The 14,802-nt window shown below is 40.3% G+C and overlaps 1 protein-coding gene across 1 annotated transcript; it reads left to right on the top strand.

Annotated features, from left to right (window-relative positions):
- Nucleotides 1-2,454: 2,454 nt before the first annotated feature.
- Nucleotides 2,455-13,707, top strand: LOC116261857 (oxysterol-binding protein-related protein 1C-like). Its single transcript, XM_031640760.2, has 10 exons — nucleotides 2,455-3,613; nucleotides 4,507-4,863; nucleotides 5,891-5,990; nucleotides 8,308-8,756; nucleotides 9,094-9,249; nucleotides 11,255-11,422; nucleotides 11,501-11,641; nucleotides 11,978-12,202; nucleotides 12,298-12,411; nucleotides 13,073-13,707. Exons 1-10 carry the CDS (start codon nucleotides 3,029-3,031, stop codon nucleotides 13,241-13,243), a joined length of 2,466 nt encoding a protein of 821 aa, XP_031496620.1. The 5' UTR covers nucleotides 2,455-3,028; the 3' UTR covers nucleotides 13,244-13,707.
- Nucleotides 13,708-14,802: the final 1,095 nt, after the last annotated feature.

Raw genomic sequence — 14,802 nt, 5'->3', positions numbered from 1 at the left:
TCGAGAATCGCTAAACGGACCGAGTCGTTCGTTATTCATTGCCGTCCCAGCTTCGCGGGTCCCACATAATCCCTAGCTAGGGCTAGCCCCTAGGGTAGGCACCTAGATCGCTCGCCAGATCGACTGGAAGTGGTCGTCCGGTTCGGCTTTGTCGCGTAGCCGAGCCGGTTCGAGCCGATTAAGCTTCCAGCCGAGTCGAGTAAAGGTCTCCACCTAGGGACTCGCGCTCCTCTCGATAGAGATCCTTTGAACTGGACCCGAACTGTACCATAACCGGAGATTCGGGACATGTCCCGGACATTGCAGGCACGTGCGGTCCCGGTCAACGTCACTCTGACCCGGACCAGTCAACGCTCAGTGGGCTCGGGCCCTCGTGGTCCACCTGGCCAAGCAAATAGCCACTTGCGGCCATGTTTGGTGGCATATTACGTAGTCATCAGTTGATGAATTAGGAGGTAGGCGTTTATGGTGCCCTGTTTTGCTTGTCTTTTAAGCTACCAGAAGGGTTTACTTGTCCTTGAAGCTAAAGCTAAAGCTAACCTTGAGACTAAGATTCTCCAGTGCCTTTCTCTTCCCTTGCCTATTAGAAAAGTTTACGCGCGAGCGTGTCATATTAAGTGAGTAAGTCCTTTTTGCTTGCTTTTTTATAATCTCCTAACTTAAAAGCTTTTACGTCTTCCCTTTAAATTATTTATCAGAACTTTAATTTTTAATTAATCATCATCATATTTATATACTTTGTTTATGTATTTTTGTCCATTCACAATTGATTCGGCCGATTCACCGGACCAACAGATTAATGGGTCTTATTCCAAAAAAAATGATTCTGCCAACATTAGTATGGACTACTAGAAAAGTTCACTAATATTGTTAAATTGGGAAGCGGGTGGTTGGTAATGGAGCACAAGTATGAAATCTAAATTTGGACTTACAACTGATTTTGATATATTTGGGGGGACCTACATTGCAAATTTGAGTTGGAAAATTTATGCTCAATGAAGTAAAGGACTTCTTTTCATTAGACATATTCCTGTCTTGCTTGCTATGGACGGAAGCAAAACCTACGTCATAAAATTCTGGTAATGCCCTTTTCTTTTTAAGCCGTCGAACATGACCACAACCGTTCTAAAGGCTTTTAAAGGACTGAAATGAAATGAAAGGCCAACATGAATGAAGCATTAAAGCACATCATCCTCCGGATGTCTCGATCTTCAACTACTCTGCATGAAACAATGAAAACTATTATTGGAAATGACTAGTTAACCAGATGTTACGAGCTTTGCTCTTGTAAAATTTGGAGAAGTGAATCTACTCCCTAAGTTAAGGCAGATTTATGAAACATTGGTTCATCGGACATTCACAAATTGTTCATTGCCGATCGTATTACACCTCCGTAAGGCGCCGCATGTCACTTCACATGGGTTCCGTAAGGCACGGTGCCCCAGACAACAGCAAAGGATCATGATTTGGACCCACTTCCAAAAGTACTGGCAATGGAGTACTTAATCCCAGCTGTGGTTATGTCCTCTTTTAATCATCTTGATCACTTTAATGTTAGGGCCCTACTAACCATGCTTGCTTCATAGAGGGTAGGACCCAAGGAACTACTTGAGTATGGGTGGACGGTGACAAAGGAGATGCCTAGCATTATCACACTTTTATATGAATGCTTTAGAACCCACATTACCAAAGTGAGTATCTCAAGTTTGAGATCAAGAGTGCAAACACTACCTTACCTTAGGAAACTATATTAATATTCCATGAATGTGTCATGAATTGATCTCAATATTTAAGACAGATTTATAAAACATTAACACAGTCGTTACACCCGCCTCAGGGAATGAAATATTTTGGTATGTTAGGCATTGATAGAACTTCTCTCTAACTTTTGAAATCAAATGGTTAGATTTGACCATTTGGCATAACAAAAACACTAGTCTAGATGAAACAAAGATACTCCAAACTAAAGCCAATAAGTCGAAACTAGTCATCGAGTTGGGCACTTGCTTTAAACATCCAATTTGTCAGCTTTCCCTTTCATCCAAAGGCGGAAATCTGGTCATCTAACGAACAGCCTTTCAAACCGACGAGCATCATTCATAGTGCAGAATATGATGGCGTCACGGAAAAACCATTCCATGAGTTGGTGAATCGGGCGGCCCAGACGTTTTGAACGACTCACCTGGATCGTCTTACCTGTGACGCGCTTTACATCGGCAGGGGCATTTGCGTCACATCGAGAAGTCAAAGGCCCCTCCGGCGTCCACAGTTCACTAAAACGAATCAAGACAAGAGTACAGCAGCGGCTCGGTGAAGCCGAGCCGAGCCGAGATGAAGGAGCCGTGATGATCTTGTGTGGGACGTGGCGCTGTGTGACAGGTCCAGCTGGCGAACAGGGGAGATAGTGCAGGTGTTTGGAAGAGAAGAAAAGAGGGGGTGGCTCTGCCGTCCCTCCACTTCTCTCTCCCTCTCAGTCTACTACGCTTGTGCCTGAACGCGGGAAGTACGCCGTCGTCTTACGAGTGGGGTGAGCTTTGCTTTGACTCCAAGAGAGGAGAGGAGAAAATATTAATCAGGAGGAGAAAAGGGAAAGGAAGGTGAAAAGCCCTCTGCTCCTGCGTCTTCCGCTTTTGTTCTTTCCGCGAAAAAGTTTGGAAACTTTCGGAACCGCCTCTTAACCGTCTGCCGGCCGGAATTTGGGCGAACCTACCGTCGCTTTCGTCCCTGCGCGGTTTAAGTCTCCCTCGTCGGCTGAAACATGTGTATATACATGTAAAGGCCCTTCCTTCCTTCGTTGGACCCTCTTCGTCACGCAATCGCTCTGTCATTTTGGAGTGCCGGCTGGTCTTTCCGGCTGGTACGGCGGCGAACGTGGTCTCCAGTGATCAACAAGCCGCCGGGAATCCATTTTTCCTTCTCTTTCTTCTTTCTGCTTCGCTTGCTGCTGGTTCTGGCCGTCCTGAGAATTGGACAGTTGCGGTTCGCGGGATCCGGTCGATCACGTGGCCGGCACTGATCCGGTGGATGAATGCATCCGTTTTGCTGTGTCTCGTCCTGTCCTGACGGTCACCGCAATTCCGTGACGGATATTCTCGAGATGCCGGCGGACGCCGGCGGGGAACGGGGGACTATGAGCAGGGAAGCGTCTCAGTCGCCTTCCATCTCGTGTGCTGCTGCTGCTGCTGGAGAGATCGGCAATGGGCTGCGGATGTCGTCCACGAGCGACCATGGCCGGCTCCGGCTGGCTGATTTCTCCATTAGAGGTTCGGTCCAGGAGAATTCCGATCACCGCGAGCTGAAGCTCAATAACATTGTCGGAAATGGCATCTGTGGGATCCTCCAGAAGTGGGTGAATTACGGGAAAGGATGGAGACCCCGATGGTTCGTTCTTCAGGATGGAGTTGTCTCGTATTACAAGATCCATGGGCCGGACAAGATCCAGGTGAATCAGGAGACGGAGAAAGGGTCCAAGGTGATCGGAGAGGAATCGCAGCGTTGGATGTGCAAACACAAGAATCGAAACAATCACCACCACCATCATCATCAAAATAATCATAGCCAGAATGGGGATTGGCAGTCACGGAGAAAGCCCATTGGAGAAATTCATCTTAAGGTATGGCCTTTGTGATTTTTTTTTTCTTTCTCATTCCCTTCTTGAGCGTTACGGTTGTTGTTCTGGCTGTGATAAATCGAAATTGTAGACTGATGGCAGAGGAAATGTTGCTGCTGCCATCGTCAGTTCTGTAAAATGAATTTTGGGGATCTTTGATTTGATTTAGATCAACTTTAGAAAACCGTTAAGCTGGAGAGAAAGCATCCGGAATGAAGGCGATAACTTCTTATGTTGTTTATGACGTACTAAAGGTCACCTTCTTTGTTTATTGGACCTTCTTGGTTCTCCTTTTTCTTCTCTTGTTCGGACAGATAAAGAATCTGCGATTGATATTACGAACTTGTAAACTCAGATCAACGATTATGGAATTTTAAACCGGAAAACAGTGAAGCAGACTGATTGCTTAAATCTTCCTTGGATTTCCTATTTTTTTTATCTTTGTACTTTGGTCCTTTTTCCTTTTTTTTTTCAACATGAGGAGTCGGACTGTTCCTACTGCTCGTTTACAGGCTTTTAATTAGGACCAATAAAGAACGAAATATATATTAATTAAAGCTGTACGTTTTTTACTCTTCGTTTCCTTTTTTGTTTTTTTGTTTCTAACTTTGGATGTTGGATCTTAGCGTTAGTTGCTAATTCAAACATCTGTGTTTACGGAATACCTTAAGTTGCTAAGGACAATGATCTTCAAGTAAGATCTACATTTAACTAGAGAATCCTGAACTAGAGTTTATGTTTTTCTAGCATATTCCTTTTCATTTAACTGATTGAGTGGAACGAGCCTCTTGGGGATTTGTTGTTCAGGTGTGCTCGAAGGTGCTACAATCGTCTTCTTTTTCTCCCTTTTTTTATTCTTTTCTTATCCCTCTGTTAAACCAATGAGTTTTCACCAGGTTTCCTCCATCAGAGAGAGCAAATCGGACGACAAAAGATTCTCAATATTTACTGGAACAAAGAGGCTGCACTTGAGGGCTGAGACACGCGAAGACCGGGCTACATGGGTTGAGGCTTTGCTGGCAGTAAAGGAAATGTTTCCACGAGTATCAAACAGTGAACTTATGGCATCTATGGATGGTATTGCAGTTTCCACAGACAAGCTTAGGCAGAGGTTACAGGAAGAAAGAGTTAACGACACTGCCATTATGGATTGTGAACAAATTATGAGGACTGAATTTTCAACTTTGCAAAATCAGCTGATTTTTCTACAACAGAAATCTTCCCTACTTCTTGATACTCTGCGACAGCTAGAGGTTTGTTTTTTTCTTTTCCTTTTTGGCTCAGAAAGGGATAACTTAAGAAGGTTATCTGATTATGAATTTATGATGTTCCTTTAACTTTGCTTCTGGGCAACAGCTTATCCATCAAAAGAGCTAAAGTGACTTGTTCTCACGGTATTCTCATGCTGTTAAATTTGTGGACATTATTACGCTGGATTCTTCCATTGAGATTTCTTTGATATCTGTTTAGCTTGGAAATGCTACTCCTTAAGTGTATACGTAGACTATTCATGTCTTTACGATGGCTTCTTGGATCATGGACCAAGTACAACGAAACAGGATTCTTGGTATCCCATATTATTTAATACTGAATTTCTTTTTGCATGTGATACTTTCCTATTCTGGGACATTGAATTCAAAGGCGTCACTGTTCTATATATATTCCAGTTTTCCAATTTGTGATTTTCGAAGGGTATAGAGTTTAATCCATGATTTGTGGCAACTATCTGTCATTAATTTGGAAATCCAGCAGGTAAGTGCTGAAAACATGGTTGAATAATTAATTTTCCTAAACTGAAATTTTCCTTGAATAGTTTACAGGCAATGTCCAGAAAACAGTGTGTACTCACTTTTGACCTGTGCATGGTCTATCTTGCTTTCTATATACCAGTTAATATTGAATTTCTTGCAACTCAGTTTATCACTAACTCCCTGATTTTAGTTGTATAATTAACTTCAATTATTTCTGCTAGAAAGAGACTAAGTACTAGAAAAAAATTGGATTAAAAAATTGGAGGGGAGAAAGAAGTTTGTCTGCTGTAAAACCTGTAAAGAATCACATGCAACACATCATCTTCCTAGTTGACTCCAATTTTACCATAAAGTACAAGATTCTGCTTAACGAGCATCATTTTCTGCACTGTTGTCATATTCCATTTATTTGGTATTGTGATAAAATCTTACTTCAGTGTTCTGCTTTTATATGTTCTTGCTTTCTCCATTTCTGGAAACTTTTAGTCATGCCACAGACTTGTCTAAAAGATGAAATTATGTCATGTAGACAGAAAAAGTTGATTTGGAAAATACACTTGTTGATGAGAGTCAAAGACAGTTGATGGAGCATGAGTCTTCTCTCATATCTGCAAATGACAAATATAGCGGTGCGTTTTCTTATGAACAAATTTCTTTCAAGTCTTGTTTGTTCTTGTCATTCTGTTGCAAATTTCTGATAGCAAAAAGATTGTATTCCGTAATTTCTGCTTGCATCGATAGGGATAAATTTTTAAAAGCCTGGTTGATAACTCTTTTTCTGCACACGATTATATATCAATCAATTTGAGTTGTATTTCTCTGTTGAATCTTCTTCAATTGGACAAGCATGATTCTAATGAATAATATTTAGCTTGGCAATTGAATTATGTGATGCCGGGATCTATATAGATGTCCTGAGAAAGAAATAGTGTTTTAATCAGCCATGGGTCACACGTGTTGATATTAACTTTTCATTTGTACTTATAAAGTACTTTTGTTAAAGCATCGAACTGATGGTTCTTTAATGTATGATGGTGTAATGGGAGTTTTCTCTTTTGGTATATGTTCCATTTGCTTTTGGAAACCACTGTCTTGATTTTGGTTGTGTTCCAATAGTTTAGTCTTTATATGACTACTAGATAATGCTTGGCTGTGCTTTCACATGGCTTTTCTGCCTTGTATTTGTTGGTTTACTGAGTTATTCTTTCATAATACTCAGAGATTAGAGCCGCAAAAGGATCCTAAATTGAAACTGGAAAAGCACCTTGATTACCTGAGTCATTCTGGCTAGAGAAATTAACTGAATTCTTAACTCTATGAAGCTTCCATGTTCGGTTCCTTCTGTTATTTATGATATGTCTATAGTGCGTCTCAGGCAGATGTAAGGTACTGAATTGGCAGGACGGCCTTTTTAAACAACGAAGGAACTATATATCTAGTTTTGTTCAGTTTGAAGCATTCCAAAAATATTGAGAGAATTTTGGAAAAAGTTTGAAAGGCTATAAACATACTCCTACGTGCTACTCTCAAATTGACATGTCTCTATAGCAAATTAAGAAATGTGTGCTTTTGATGATCACTAACTTTAGAACACTTATCCAAAAGCCAATCCAGATTAACTTGTCAAAATTGGACATCAGGCACAAGTTGTTTAATCCTTCCAGAAATGCTGACTTGTCAGTCTGAGTCAGTCCAAGTCAGTGAACTAAAATAAAATATATAGAAAATATAAAGCACAACATTTAAAATGCCAAAAGTACTGAAAAACATAAAATTATTGTGATGAATCAAATCTACCACATACTGCACCCTATATGGGTAGCCATGTAGGACTTACGCATGCACCTGCTAATGGTTCATAGTCTAGTATTCAGGTATTCCCATGATCCACAGCCCTATTAGCTATGTGGTAATGATTAATTGGTTGGCTATTGATTTGGTCAGCTGGTTGACTAGTCATGTCGGTTGACAATGCGGAAGCCAGGCCACAACCAAGGCACATTTCATCACATTTTTAAGCAGTAGAAGTAAGTATCCTTGAAAGGATAGGATGCCAAATGTGAGGGGTTGCCTACAAGGATATCTCTTCCTGCAGTTCTACTTGTCCCACCACCAGCCATCCCTAAGTCATGAAAATGTGCTCAGAACCCACCATCTTCCTGCCTCTCCATGACCACCACTCACATCTTCCCAAACATCAGCAAGTTGTTAAATAATAATATACACATGCAGTCTTGTCCGCAAAAACTGATAGGAGCTGGCTTCGCTAGTAAGTATGCTGAGAAAGAGAATCTGGTAGTGTCAGACATTTACAGAATTAAGTGAAAACCTATACTGACTCTGCAATACAATAATTCGTGAATAACTGGATGGTTTTGTAGAGGTTAGGTTTCCTCTTCTATCTTCTATTTTAACGTTGATTATCATTATAAGCATGTTAGTTTTCTGTTTATTTTCTTGCTACAAGTCAGTTTTGTGTAGTTATTATCTTCTTTTTTCCACCATAGCTATAGGGATAACAACCTATTTCAGTACCTTGCATGTTTGATGTCAAACAAAGTTATGAGGCTGGCCTTGGTAATGGCTGCTTAACTGCTGTCACCTTGACCTTGCCTTTCACTCCAGCTGTTTTAGGTGAAAGTTGAGCATTCCTCTTCTTGTTTTGATGTTGTTTTCCTTTTCCCTCTTTTTTTCCAATTCCTCTTTACTGCAATCTTACTAACATGTTGTTTTTACATCTGATTTTGGTTGTGCCTCGCAACCTTTCATTCTAGGACTAGTTGTACAAAATCATAGATTGTGCTTTTGTAGCAAAATCAATGTTTGTTTTTAAGATACTAAACTATTAATGCAGGTTATGTGTTTTTTTTTTAAAAAAAAAATGAAAGGCATATAGTTTTGAGAACTTGTTAGGTATTTAGGATCTTACTTTTAATGTTTTTTCAGAGGGCAGTGTTACTGAATCAGATGATGATAACGAAAGGCAGGACGCAGCAGAGGAAGAAACAGATGAAGAAGATAGTGCATTCTTTGACACGCGTGACTTTTTGTCGTCAAGTTCTTTTAAGAGTAATGGGTCTGATTTACGAAGGTCATCGTTTGATTCAGATGAAGATGAAATTTGCCCAGTTGATTGTGATGACCATGTTGATGCCAGCATGCATTCTGTTGGATTCAATTACCCATATGTCAGGAGGCGAAAAAAACTTCCAGATCCTATTGAGAAGGAGAAGGGAGTTAGCCTTTGGTCAATCATCAAAGACAACATTGGAAAAGATCTTACGAAGGTCTGTCTTCCTGTGTATTTCAATGAGCCACTTTCTTCTCTGCAGAAATGTTTTGAAGATCTGGAGTATTCTTATCTTATTGATCGAGCTTATGAATGGGGTAAGAGGGTAAGTTAAAATGTATCACATGAATATTTTTTATTTACTTATACAGAGAGGATATTTAAGTTAGAAGTTTTAATTTCTTTTTCTTTTTCCTTTTTCTGGGAAGGTGTGCTACAGTATCTCTGTACAAATCATTCCGTGGATCTGACATAATATAAGCAGTCCTGTTTATCCACATAAGCATAATTGGTTCAAGTAATAAGTTGTACAGATATCAGCTGTTTTAGTGTGGATAATTGTTATTTTCCTGTTCTGTTGTTGGCACAGATCATTTTGTCTTCCTTTCTCAATGGATAGTGACTGGAAATTAATGACTTCTTGTATTGATGGTTTTCTGCAGGGAAATAATTTGATGAGAGTCCTGAATGTGGCAGCATTTGCAGTTTCAGGTTATGCTTCTACAGAAGGAAGAAATTGCAAACCATTTAATCCCCTTTTGGGAGAGACATATGAAGCTGACTATCCTGACAAAGGACTTCGCTTCTTCTCTGAGAAGGTATAATCATCTGTAGGATCTTGAATGCAGAAATCTGATCCGATATGCCTTTTGATCTGAGAGAATGACGATTGCTTTTGTGAATATATTCCTTATGCACATTATTGCAGAGTCTGAATGGTTGATTATGTCACACTGGATGTGCTTTTTAGTGGAAATATAATGGGCTCCCTCACTTACAAAGATGTGTCTAGTTGTAAATGCATCTGCTACTAATTCTTTCCATTTAGATTTTGTTCTGGTATCTGGAGTATCATTTCTTCAGCAGTTACAGAGTGTGACATAAAAATGTATATTGTTCACCATTGATTTTGTTGCCAAGTTTCATATGCTCATGCTCATAGCTGTCTGCTGGCTTCTGCAGAAATTTGTTTGTCTACTACTTGATACTATCCTGCAACAGTACATGGTTGTAGGGCAAAAGATTTCTTTGTTTCTTCTCTATCTTTTTTGATGCAATTGATTGCTGTTGCAGTCGCCATACGTTTTATCTTTGAAATGATTCCAAAATGCCTTTGCAGATAATAGTCAGATTGACTGCATGATGCCTAGGTTGATGTGTCGTTAAAACAAGTGGAAAATAAAATGTCAAGAAGTGTTTGATTTGAAGAAAGGGAAGAAAATATAAGTTTTGATTGTTATTTCATGTTTAAATGGTCATGACGCTCATCAGGCTTTCTGTTATTTATCTAAGAAGCAAGATGGAACATGAAGTTTTTTCTATTGAGTTATGCTGTATGTGTTAATGGCTCTCTTTTGACTTAAGAGGATGGCTCTGGCAAATCTCTTATCTACTGTGCTTCAGGCAAATAAAACTGTGAACTTATGGAGTAGACCATTTTGTGGTAAACCCTCGTCCAGTGGATAGAGAGAAGCTGCAAGAGTTCTATAATTTGTGCTCGTCTTGCTCCTGGCTGCCCTTTCTTCCTCCAATGGATTTCATTTTTCATCTCACTTAGGTTGATGCAGTGGCGGAGCCACATGGGGGCATGTGTGGGAAGTTGCCTACACAGTCCCACAACTTTTCTTTGTTTAGGTATTGGTGCTATATTTATAATATATTGGTGGCCCCTTAATATTTTTAATTAATGCCCCTTAGCAAAAAAATTTTTGGCTCCACCACTGGGTTGACGCTGCACATTTGACATGATAAAAGCCAATTATTGCATGTGCATTAGTAAATTCATATTTCTAGTAAAAGGGAAATGGAACAAACAGGTCTGATGATATCTGAGATTGAAAGCTCCATACACGCTGTGCCTGTATATGTACGAGCAAGTAACTGCACATGCATGTGCACACACACACACACAGAATTTCGTCATGCAAATGTTGCCGTTGGTTTCACGAGCATAGATGTCACATGCTGTCCTACGACAGTATAGTAGCATGTCATACTTGACTTATTTGATTGAAAGTTATGGCATTTAGCATAAACGATCATTATTCTCATGTCTCAAGTCCATCCATGTACCTACCATTATATACAATTTGGAAGCACTTTCATATCCCATTTATTGTGGTTTATAGGGGTGTTCTTTTTGACAAATATTCTTGTAATCTCTCTGGAAATCTCGTAGATCTGTTTTATTGTGAGAGGTGGATGAGGTCTATGTGTTATTATGGTGATAGTACAAACTTGTACATGTGACATTTCTTCATCCACAAAAGATTATCCTGAAATTTTTAGTACTAGAGCTTTTCCACTGGAAGTCTGAGAAACCATTTCATTTCACGCTTCTGCTATGCTTATAAGACGGGGAAAACGGAAACCAGAACTTGTGAATTGATCCAGTTTTACACATTTTCCTACATAGTGTCCACTGTGTGAAGCCAAGTCTATGGCTGACAGAAGCTTGATGAATTTTGAAATTGCCACAAATATATTTTGAATTATATCCATATTTATGGTCTGCTTTGTCTCCTTTTGGGTGAACGTAGCCGCTGATGATTCTGTTCTTTACCTCTTTTATGATGAAATTTGTCACGTCAACTTTCTCTGCAGGTAAGTCATCATCCCATGATTGTTGCGTGCCATTGTGAAGGTCAAGGTTGGAAATTTTGGGGAGACAGTAACCTTAAGAGTAAATTTTGGGGTCGCTCGATTCAGCTTGACCCTGTTGGTGTATTAACATTAGAGTTTGATGACGGTGAGATTTTTCAGTGGAGCAAGGTATGTGATCTGCAATAAGAAAACATGTCTCCTCAGATAGGAAGTATGTGGCTCAGATTTTATGGTTTGTTATTTTAGGTCACGACATCCATTTATAACCTGATTTTGGGGAAGCTGTACTGTGACCATTATGGTACCATGCGGATACAGGGGAACCGGGAGTACTCATGTAAGCTCAAATTCAAGGAGCAGTCCATCATAGATCGGAACCCTCACCAGGTGAGTGGTGCCTTCCATCTGTAACCTATTTTTGGAAGAGATCAAGAGAACCATCTAAAATGGTCTTGTATCTATATTTACAAGAAGGCTGATTCTATAGGATTCCTTTTTCAAATGCTTCTAACAGCCTTGCCTGTGCAACTATATTTTGTTCAATGTTTTGCCACTGCCTGTCATTATGCTTATGCGAGAGCCGAGAGCTTGAACCTGTTTGATTTCATTGACAGATCAGGGAAACTTCTTTCCATCACGAATTTCACATATCCACTCTTCTTGCCATGTCAGGATTTTCCTCGTATGGAAGTCTAAGCCTTAGTTTCTTGATCTGAATGACAGGTCCAAGGCATTGTTCAAGACAGGCATGGGAAAACTGTAGCCACGCTCTTTGGGAAGTGGGATGAAAGTATGCACTATGTGAAAGGAGATTGCTCTGGGAAAGACAAAGATGCTTTTTCTGAAGCACACCTATTATGGAGAAGGAACAATTCAGCCAAGTTTACTACTAGATACAACCTGACTCGTTTTGCCATCACAACGAATGAACTTACTCCTGGATTAAAGGTGCTTGTGATTTCCTAATCACTACTTCGGCTATGTTCCACTAAAGAGATGGACATTTGATCAAGCGTAAATGTATTCCTTCGTTCTTTGAGCAGGAAAAGTTGCCTCTGACTGATTCAAGACTCAGGCCAGACCAGAGGTGTTTGGAGAATGGCGAGTATGAACTAGCTAATGCAGAGAAACTTAGATTAGAGCAACGACAGCGGCAGGTAAGTAGTAATTTGGATGATTTGGTAGCAAAAGCTCTGATTCTCGTGCAGCTATCCTCTGAGCAGTCACTACTTTGGAGTGGCTGATTGTCTGTAGTAAAGCCACATATGGGCTAGGGGCAAGCATGTGCATGCCCTAAGCCCGAAACTTTAAATAGCATTGTGTCCATGGTTGACAGTGGGATCCTGAAACTTTCAAATAGCATTGTTCGTGCACACACACACACACACACACACAGAGAGAGAGAGAGAGAGAGAGTTTTGACTAATCTACTCATCAACCTAGAAAAGAGGGAAAAGAAACTCTAGGTCTCATCTCTATGCATATTGTTGTGGCAAGTGAGACACCTCTAGCTTTTGGTTTCCCCGTTACACGATTGTGTTCCCTCTATAGATTTCTAGCTATGCCACTGTTGATTGCACACGTTTCCTGTATCCAACCATCTCTCACGTGGAGCATACACTGGGATTGATACGTCAATACTTTGCAAGGCTGAAAGGTTCTTAATTTTTCACCAGCCTGCTTATGGCTTGCCTTTAAAGCCAGGAGGCCCTCATCTTTGAGCAACTGTGTTGTTCTTTCTTATGTTGACACTTTCTTTTTGGCGGATTTATGGATCCTAATGGGCCAGTTCTTACTTTGGTGAGCTGTGAATTGCAGGCAAGGAAGATGCAGGAAAGAGGTTGGAAGCCAAGGTGGTTCGCAAAAGACAAGGGCAGCGACACCTATAGGTACGTGGGTGGTTACTGGGAAGCCAGGGAAAGCGGTCGGTGGGAGTCCTGTCCCGACATATTTGGTCAAGTGGTGGTTGATCAGCAGCTGCTTGATTGATTGATATAACCGGGGTCTTCCCGCCCTTTGGTGTGTGGCTTTTGTTTTGATCGCAATAGGCGGGGGCAAGGGGGACCCTTTTCTGATCTGCCCCAAGTGAGAGCTTCTACATTGTGGAGTGCGGTGCAAGTTTTTTCCCTTCGAGGGATGGGTGGGGCTCTCTCTGTCATTTTTTTTTATGATGTTAGTGGCTTTATCCTTGCACAGAAAATAGTTGGTTATGTTCACATAGCATGAATATAAGAAATCCATTCTTGTCAGGGGTGAAAGAAGTGCCCTACGACAATGCTAGTCTTGTCTCTTTCTTGGCCCCAACACGTCTGATGTGTCCCTCAAGTTTATGTAGGTGACGTGTCTTGGTACATGTGATGTTTGCGATGTTGCTTTTGGGCATATCAGGGTTTTACGAAGTACGACGCTAAGAAACCTCCTTTATCATGCAAGTTCTTGATTGTTCTTTTTTATTTTTGTCTATTTTTCTCTCCAAGGTGATAGGTTAGTCCGACGCAGGAAAAATAAACTCCTTGGTGCCCAAGTCGATGGTATCTTTTGAGCACTTTTTGCTCGTTTCTTAGATTAGATTAATGTTTTCCAGTGTAGCCGGTCTGTTATAACACTGGGTATTCCTATCCATCCCTAAATGGCACGCTTGTAGTTGAAGTGGAGAAAATTTGGAATTTATTACAAGCTTTGACTTGCGTTCATATTATGAGAAATAGTGGAATTCACGTGTTTTAGACTAAATTACCGACACATGGAAGAGAGAGAGAGTGAGAGAGAGAGAGGTAGGTTTTCCTTTTATAAAAGTGGGAATTCTGCACACCACCATATTGTATGGTTATTTGGTCAGGTGAGCTCTTGAACGCCTTGAACTTCAAGATGTCGGTCTTCAACTTTAAGTGGATGGAGTACTTGCTGCAATACTTGTCTGTTACATTTGCCGCGTGGAGTCCATAACCTTTGTTTGTTGATGAAATGGACTGGCAGGCGTCAGTTATTATTGTCTTGCCTATTGGTAAAGTAAAAGAGAGGAACATTAGTGCTAGTGCTTTCTCATAGTAGAAAATAGTAGTCATTATGTTACTGGCTAATTCTTTTAATTTCGTATAACCATTTATTAGAATGTCGGAGAGGTTTTCATACTAATGTTGTATTAGAATTTTGAATTTTAAACAAATAACATGAGAAGACAGCACATGTGCAAAAGCAGCAAACTTGGTGTTTTTCGTACACGTTAACTTGAGTTCATTCTTCCTTGTTTTAGTACCAAACCTATGCACTTGTACAGATCGAAGATAGCGAATATGGTGGTTTGGCATTTCAGTGAGCAAATGATTGGTGACACGATGCGCACATTCATTCGTTTTGAAATTGCAATGAACTATTACGTTCATAACTTTCAAATTTTGTAGCGTTTTCTTTTATCCATGCAACAACTATAACACTTTGTCTTAGGTACGACAGTGCTTTTGGTGTTTTAAAATCTTGAATAAATTAATTAAACGATAGCATAAGTAAACAGCGGTTTTCGTGTTTTGTTATTAGGAAGTACAAACATA

This window comes from Nymphaea colorata, chromosome 10, assembly GCF_008831285.2.
Source record: "Nymphaea colorata isolate Beijing-Zhang1983 chromosome 10, ASM883128v2, whole genome shotgun sequence".
NCBI classification, from domain to species: Eukaryota; Viridiplantae; Streptophyta; class Magnoliopsida; order Nymphaeales; family Nymphaeaceae; genus Nymphaea; species Nymphaea colorata.
This window is presented reverse-complemented; position numbering and strand designations above follow the sequence as displayed.